Source organism: Lolium rigidum, chromosome 1 (genome assembly GCF_022539505.1).
Source record: "Lolium rigidum isolate FL_2022 chromosome 1, APGP_CSIRO_Lrig_0.1, whole genome shotgun sequence".
Lineage (NCBI taxonomy): Eukaryota > Viridiplantae > Streptophyta > Magnoliopsida > Poales > Poaceae > Lolium > Lolium rigidum.
Genome location: NC_061508.1, coordinates 112,700,393 through 112,709,331, shown reverse-complemented (window position 1 = coordinate 112,709,331; position 8,939 = coordinate 112,700,393). Strand labels below are relative to the sequence as shown.

The 8,939-nt window shown below is 41.1% G+C and overlaps 2 protein-coding genes across 2 annotated transcripts; both read left to right on the top strand.

The window, feature by feature from the left end:
* Nucleotides 1-2,074: 2,074 nt before the first annotated feature.
* LOC124679963 (auxin-responsive protein SAUR36-like) lies at nt 2,075-2,615 on the top strand. Its single transcript, XM_047215292.1, has one exon. The coding sequence runs from the start codon at nt 2,121-2,123 to the stop codon at nt 2,550-2,552; it is 432 nt and encodes a 143-aa protein (XP_047071248.1). The 5' UTR covers nt 2,075-2,120; the 3' UTR covers nt 2,553-2,615.
* Nucleotides 2,616-4,934: 2,319 nt separating this feature from the next.
* Nucleotides 4,935-5,369, top strand: LOC124679947 (auxin-responsive protein SAUR36-like). Its single transcript, XM_047215291.1, has one exon. The coding sequence runs from the start codon at nt 4,935-4,937 to the stop codon at nt 5,367-5,369; it is 435 nt and encodes a 144-aa protein (XP_047071247.1).
* The last annotated feature ends 3,570 nt before the right edge of the window (nt 5,370-8,939 follow it).

Below are 8,939 nucleotides of genomic sequence, written 5' to 3'. Positions count from 1 at the left end.
TTTCTCTTAAAGGTGATGGTTTGAATACATGGATGTATATCCAAGGTTCAGTTCAAGGTTTATCATGGATCCTCTAATAAGTAACATAGAACTCTCACTTTTCTAGGTTTGATGTATATTAATATGTAGTAGAGAGGAATATATATTTCTAGAGTTTATCTCCTTGTCTTGTTTCCAAGAATGAAGTGAAATGGATACCATGAGGTTCATGGTAGGATCAAGGATTAGTTTAGGACATGGAAAAGATAAGTCTAGAATAGTTCTCCATTTTATTGTTACTTGATTTATAGTTAAATAGATGTTCATATGCTATGGCAAGGAATATCATATTATGATCTTTAATAAGTTCAAGTAATGGATCATTGATTAAAGGGTTGTTGTGTTAGTTTTAATTCCATTTGATCTAACCCCTTAGATCAAATCATCTCTACCCAAAACAAGGTTTTAATGAAGTCACATTGAGATTTATAGCGCTTGACTTGATGAGCTACTTCAATTCCACCAAGGTCAAGTGAAACTTCAGTTACTGTGACTGTTTTACTTTAAAGCGCGAAAATTCCCCAGATTTTCTATGCATGAATGCAATGCATACATCTGTTTCCTCTATTTTTGTAACTCCATTACCTGGGATATTACAGGGTGTTGTCTGAGATGTTGTGTGTAATATATATTCACAAAGGCCACCTCCCAAGGTCGTGTAACTAATTAGCCTTACTTATCTTAGGTAAAATTAAGTAGTGTGGCACGTTTGAAATTGATCACGGTTGGAAGTCACAAGGTCTTGGGTAATGAATAGAGTTGGATGGCATACTCAGTTATGAAAAAATGCATTATCCTATGGAACTTGCCACGATAAAGAAATGAAGTGGCAGATATGAAGTTGTTGCGATGCCTGAATAAACATGTAACGGTGTTACGCCAACTAGAACACCACAGTTTAGCATATATTTGAACATAGTAAAATATATAAAAAAAGATAGTTCATTGCATCATGATGATACTGTTGTGGATATGTTAAATGGGTGTAACTATGATATAGTCTAATACCATCAAGTCCGGATGATCCACATATGGTGGTTGGGCCTATGGCTTAACCGAGCGGTCAAGTTGCTGATTGATCAAGGTGGAGAGTCCATCCCAGGAGAAGCTAGACGGATCCGGACCAACATAGAGTCCATCCCAGGAGAAGCTAGCCGGATCCGGACCAACATAGGTTAACCGGATCTGGGACATGCACGACAAGTAGTTCACGTAGGATAGTCTTGTAGTGTCTGGTAGGACTTCTCCATGTAAACCCTATAGCCTGGCGACTTTATAAACCGAATTCTGGGAGCCCCTTAAGGCGGAACCAATCCTCTCATTGTATCCGTGCACTTGTTGCCCTAGTGAATTATAGCAGCACGTTGGGTCTCACCGCCGTTGTGAGATATGTAGCTAGGTAACTCTAGTCTCACCGTCCCGGTAACTCCCTGACTTTCACCCACCTCTCTCTCTCCACGTCGCGAGGTGCCCTCTATGGCGTACTAGTCGATCACACAATGGCAGATAGTGAATCATCTTGAGTCAATCATATAGCACTTGCAAACCAAGGGGCAAAAGAAAATCAACAAATGCAATGGAAATTACTTTTGTAAAATTCTCAAAATCATAAGGTGGGATAATGGTCATACCTCATATTTGAACATTTTCCTTGAGCAGCGCACTATAAAATCAACCGGGCAAACAAAAGCTGCATGATAATGCACGAAAGGGGCAGCAAGTTAGTAAATATATTTATTATCTCCAATATGCTGCTTCAATCAAAATTCTCAGTAAACTACAGCAGGCTGCATCAAAGCTCAACCACTCTGGTGCTCAGTTAGGTACCAAGGCAGCAAAGATGGCTCCACCATGATCGAAACAGTAACCTAGTGCATTTAGACATGCAAGGTTCAATCACAGATAGGAACATCACACCAATGAAGTTTATGGCCTTGTCCCCTAACGATTTGCTACTCCTCCTATTACATCTGCGCCCTATAAATATACGATAATGGCACACACTATCGGCACACACACACACAGACTGATATATTCATCAGAGTCACAGCCCATCTCCTTGAGAAACAAAACAAGCAACCATGATCAGCTCCAAGAAGCTGGCTCAACTTTCCAAAAGGTGGCAGGGTATTGGTGCCATCGGGCGAAGAAGGGTGACAACATCGGACAAGCATATCCACCCATCATGCAGCTCTGTTGCAGGCAAGGGTCACTTCGTTGTCTACTCCTCCGATGGGAGCCGATTTGAGATCCCCTTAGCGTGCCTCCACACGACGGTCTTCGAGGAGCTCCTGAGAATGTCTCAGGAGTTTGGGTTCACAAGTGATAAGCGGATCACACTGCCTTGTGATACAGCAACGATGGAGTATGTGATGTGTTTGCTTAGGAGAGAGGCCTCAGAAGATGTTGAGAGGGCACTCCTCAGCTCCTTAGTGATGATTTGCCACCACCCAAGCAGAATGATGCAACTACCCAGCAGGCTTAACCAGCAAATTGCTGTGCACAGCTCCTGAAAAGTGAAGATCTGCGTTTGTTTTTTCTTTTTTTCACCTTCCATCTTTTTTTTCCCGGACGTACTTTTGGAGCACAGTTCTGTGTGACATTTTTCCAATTGTCCCGTGGACGCAGATGGATGCATGTAAGAATAATCACATTGTGATTTAAAAAGAAAGAATCAAGCTTACCCCGTTGAAACAATTTCTACTACTCTTTTTTCCTGAAAAGCATCACAATGCAAGTCATTCTTTATTACATGAAAATGCAGAGAAGGTGCAAAGGTACATAACCAAAAGCAAACCAGAAACAAAAACAAAAGCACAATCCAAAACACCATGTGATAAATATAGCCAAGGGAAAAAGCAAAAAAGAAAAGGATCTACTATGCACTATATGTAAGTACTGTATCAGATTCTACCAAATTACTTATATGTATGCACTATGCAGTTTGCACTGTGTCAAGAGATGCCATCAGAAAAGTCAGATTTCAGTACCAAATGATGTATGAAATTGTCGAGCAAGTTGCTTGAACTAAGAAAGACCTCGTTAACAGATTAATGTTGGTACAAATATGTAACCAACCAGCAAACACAGTTCTTTATATACACAACAAAAGATGCTACTTCTATGTTCGTCAAAAAGATGCTGCTTCTGTAAGCCTCCTATGAATTCAGGAGCATACATGTTGCAGTCATGTCTCCTAGAGACTGCACAATATTCAGTACTTATATTTGCTAGTACCACTGAGAAGCACATGAAGTGAGCTTCATAAGTTAACAAAAAAAAACTAGCTTCATCAGCCATGGAAGCCCCTGCGAAACATCCTAAGTGACCTAATTCTGCAGCACGTATCCAATCATCTAACCATCAAGTCACAGCTAGGGTCTCAGAAGGACCATAAGTGCATGCACCAACTGCGTGTTGGCCCAGTAATATCCACTTTAAATCATATTGCCTCCATTGTAGCGAACACTGCATGTTCAGACTTATGGCCTTGTTGCTCACCAACTAGTGTCATTCATGAGTAGGCAGAAGTCATGGACCATTTTTTCACCCACCCGATATGCATTAGATTCAAAGCCCTCCAAATAAATCTCACACTCTAGATATAAAACAGCATTACAAATACCAAAATCCTAGACCTGATAATACAATGTGTTTATCCTGAAACAGACAATGAATTCATTCCCTCCTAAACCATAACAAGAACGCACATATTTAGCTTCACAACAAGAACAAATGATTAAGCACAACAATTACACATTACTTGTGACGGTTTAAGCTTACATTACCTTTAACACCTTCTAAATAGTAAAAAGGCCTAAGACACAGCTCCCATTTGTCGTAATGGTTCAGACCTGTATAGCAATATAGGATCTGAAGGCATGTAACCAATAAACCTTATTGCACTACAATAATACTAGCTACTTATCCTTTATAATATATGAGTTCTGAATCTAACTAGTGCAATGCATTCAAATCGATCAATACTGGAAGTGGCAGGGCCATGAGTATGGTAATAGACATAGGATTGGGCTACATGCTTACAGATTTACTGGAATGTTTGACATAATCCAGCGGAATTAAATATCCTAGATATCAGGGTCGCTGACTGGTGCTAGAAAATACGAAACCTTATAAGCTAGTATTACTGTTAGGCCAACCCCGCAAGGTTCCTGACTTCCAGTACATCCAAGCATATAGTAGAATCTAAGCAAAATGTTAGCTCTTGTATCAGATGAAGGATGGATGACAAGTTTAAATATGAACACAGAACCTCTAGTTTGCTCAGATTCTATTATTATATGCTCAACTTTGTAGAAGATGTGATGATAGTTAAATCATCTCGAGTTAATTACATGGCACTTGCAGCGAAAGGAAGACTAGGAAAATCGGTAAATGCAATAGAGTAGAGTAACTTCTCTAGATTCCTTTTTCAAATCATAAGGTGGCAGAATGATGTGCTGTATCTCATCTTAAGATATCCGGGTTGAACATGAGTAATACAAAACTAATCAGGCACGCAAAAACTGCATAATAACATTATTAGTATATAAAGGGCCAATAGTTTAGTACATATATTTATTATCTCAGATCTAGCAGATTAAAGGGCTGGACCCAGCATTCCGTGTGCCCGTGTTAAAGACCGACCAACTGTGGTGACCAATTATGTATGTAGCCAGCAAAGATAACAACATCACACCAAGGGAATTAATGGCCGTGTCCAATGAACACTTGGTATCTGTGATAGTTTTGGAAGATGCAGACCATAACATCACACACGCTCCCTATAAATACATGATCATGGCACAAACCATCGCCACACACAATCTAACATTTGTCTCTGATCATTTCCTCAGATTCAAACTCCCTTTCCTTCAAAATCAAAACAAGCAACCATGATGAGCTCCAAGAAACTAGCTCAACTTTCCAAGAAGTGGCAGGGAATCGGTACAATCGGCCGAAGATGGGCCACGGCAACTGACAAGGGTGTCCACCCATCCTGCAGCTCAGTTGCAGGCAAGGGCCACTTCGTTGTCTACTCCTCCGATGGGAGGCGTTTCGAGATCCCCCTAGCGTGCCTCCACACGACAGTCTTCGAAGAGCTTCTGAGGATGTCTCAGGAAGAGTTTGGGTTCACAAGTGATGGGAGGATCATACTGCCTTGTGATACAGCAATGATGGAGTATGTGCTATGTTTGCTTAGGAGAGAGGCCTCCGAAGATGTTGAGAGAGCACTCCTCAATTCCATCACAATGACTTGCCGCCACCCAAGCAGAATGGTGCAAGCACCCACTGAACTTAACCAGCAATTTTCTATGTGGAGCACCTGAAGAGTGAACATCTCCGGCTTATTCTTTCTGTTTTTATGTCCATCTTTTTTCCCAATTGTACTTTTGGAGCACAGTTTTTGTGCAACATTTTTCCAAGGGTACATTATTGTGGATGTACAGATGGGTGCATGTAAAAATAATCATATTGTGATTAGAAAAAGAAAGAATCAAGTTTACCTATTGAAGAAAGATGTGCTACTAGCCTACTACCACTACTATTTTAGACTACCAATGTACATAGGTATGCAGTTTGCACGAGATACCACCTGAGAAGCCATTTTCAACACAATGAGGGGAGATGAAATTGCCAAACAAAACTGCCATATGAGCGATGGTTTCTGCAATCTTGTAGGCGTCCTAGAAATTATCAAAATAATCATACCACAAGGTAAACTTGCAGTATGAAATTGTCAAGCAAGTAGCGTGAACCAACAACCTTCCTAATCGGATTAATGTTGAAAAAATCTGTACCCAATAAGCAGAACCAACTTTTTATACACAGTTAACAAAGGATGTTGCTGATGTAGGAATTATACGGATTCCACAGCCTAAATGCTGCAGGCATGGTCTCTTAGCCGCTACATGACTCAGTGTTGCTATTTGGTAGTAGTACTGAGAAGCCCATGAAGTGAGCTTGAAGCTCTTCAAAACGAAAAAAGTGAACTTCATCAGCTAATATAGGCCTCACGAACCATCCTAAGTTACCGACTTCTGCAGTACGTAGTCAATCATGAATCATCTAACCACTGAGTCACAGCTATGAGCCATGGACTCCAATAGGACCGCAACAACCGTATGTTGGCCCAGTAACATTCAACTTAAATCACACTGCCTCCATCATAGCCAACACTGCATGACCAAACTCATGACCTTGTTGGTTGCTATTTGCCAGCTAGTGTCATTCATGGTACGCGGAGATCATGGACCATTTCTTCGCCTACCGGCTATATACTTGATTCAAAGCCCTTATAATATCCTCATTTCATCCATACAGATATCATTCTAAATAACGCATGTCTGGACCTGATAACACAATACATTTATGCTAAACACGTAAATACAACCCATTTCATCCTAAACTAGAACAAGAAAGTATTATTTGAGCCTCTCAAATAGAAAGAGGACTTAAGAACAGGAAGGCATATACCAGGACCACATTGCTTGGAAAGGTTCAATCATAACTACAGATGTCAATCATAAGAACTCCTAAAGAGGCCTTAAGTGATGTTTTAACTTGTGCTGGCAGTTCAAATACATAGAGAATCTGAAGCCATGTAATTGATCAACCTTATTGTGGTACAACAGTACAAAAGCTACTTTCTTATTTGAAAGGACAGTAACATATATATTTATACTTGGCACTGAAAATCTAATATGAGTGTTAAAGCTAAGTATCTTGAAGTACCAAGCGATGTTGGGCAGTGGGTATGGAAATTAAATGTCAATAGGGTTGCATTCCAGGGTTACATGAAAGTTCAACAAAATACAGCATTTAGACACCCTGGGTATCAAGATCAAAACTTGTGCGGACACAAAGATATATGCCATTATTGTCTACCTAGTGTATATGAGCTAGTTGTACTATTAAGCCAACTAGAAGACCACAAGGTCCTGACATCATTTACATCTACCTATAATGTAAAATTAGAAGCTAAGCAAAATGCAAGTTCTTGTATCAGGTGAAGCCTCAAAGAACATAAAAACACTGACCTAGTCATTAATTGTAGGCAGATTTTCATATTAGATGCTCCATCTTTCTAAAAGATGTGATAACAGTTACATCGTCTTTTGTCAATCACATGCACTTGCAGAAAAAGGGACATGAGGAAAATCAGCAAATACAAAAGAATGTTGTTTTGTAAAACTGCACAAATCACGAGGTGGCAGAGCGAAATAATGTACCCCATTCTAGTAGTATATTATCATTGAACGTCGTAACACCAAATGACTCAGATTGCACAAAATCTGCAAACCCAGCGCATGATAAGGAAACTAAGTTAGTACTCCCTCTGTCCTGTAATATAATACTCCCTCCGACACTAATCTTGGCAAAATAAATTTACTCCATAACAAAAGGTGGATGTTTTGCAAGTAAATTTATTATGAGAGATCTAGAAAATTCCGAAGGGCAGATGACATTTTACTGCCGTGTCAACATACTCGACCCGCTGTGGTGGTCAGTAACATACCAAGCCTGCAAAGATGCTCCACCATGTAAGGGATTTTCTTTTTCCAGCGCACTGAATCTTGCGACCACTAATAGCAACATCTCACCAAGGGAGTTCAGAGTATTGTCCCTTGAAAACTTGCTAATGGTGATGGTTGGAGAACAAAAGATGCAGATCCTCTCATAAACCTGCTTCCTATAAATATATGATCACAGCACAAACCATCACCTCACACAGACAAACTTTTTCTCTAACCATTTCATGTTAGAGTCACATCCCATCTCATTGAAAAAAAAAACAAGCATGGGAGTCGCCATGAAAAACTAGAATCGTCTTCAGGTGCAGCAGCAATGCCAAATTATCAGGCAGCCGTGGATACTTATGGCATCTCCTTTGAGAAAGTTTGCTGCACCCGGTCAAAAAGAAAGTTTGCTGCAAGGGGCCTCTCCCTACGAAAAAATATTCTGAAGCGTTTTCAACTTCCAAACATAATCACAGCATGAGGAACGCACAATCACAAGAAAAACATATGATGCCGCGACACACCAAGTTTGGTCACCTATGGTACGAGGTGTATAGATATAAATCGAGAACAAAATTCAACTGTCAACTCGTACCTTGTTTCTAAACTGAATTGCTGAATTTGGATGTTGTTTTTAGGAAACTGAATTAACCAAAAAACCCAGAAAACTGAAAGTTTGGGGGAAATGTATGTGGAGTGGATACGTGGACCAGAACCTACAGCAGGAAATAATTGGACGGCGACATACTAGTGCGGGTGCAATGCCCGGAGTTGTGGATGTGGAGAAATTAGGCCAAGTACTTGGCGGATCTCCGAATAGATCGGTATGTCTTGCTCCGGAGGCCGGGGCGCGTCGCGAAGCTCCGGCGTTTTCGGAAGCGGTCTCCGAAGGGCGGCGCCGCAGTCTGGTCTCGTGGCTAGTGGCTGTGCGAGGGAGAGGGAAGCGGCAGTTCGTGGCGCCATCACCACGGCTGCTGGCAGCCTGCCGCCTGCATCGCCGTCTTTGGACGTGGATTGGCTGGCCAGGCGTGCGTGAGTTTGAGTGAGAGGAAATGGGCTAGCTCAAAGGGGAGAGGATAATGGGCCAACAAAATAAGGCCCCCAATGAACATATTTGGAATTTATGAATTGATTTGAAAGAGTGGAAAGAAAATTAAGTTCAGAGTGCATTCAAACTGGAGTAATCCCCAAAACACAGTGAAGGTTAGGGTTGGGTAGCTAGATCTAGCACGTTCAACTATCTAGCGTCGCATGACGAAATCAGGATGACACTAATGCGTTGGCGCCTGGCGGGCAGGCTCGCCGGTGGATGGTGGGTTTATATATTGTACGGTGATGAGAGGGCGCGGTGACGTAGAGCCTTGTTTGGATAGTACACAC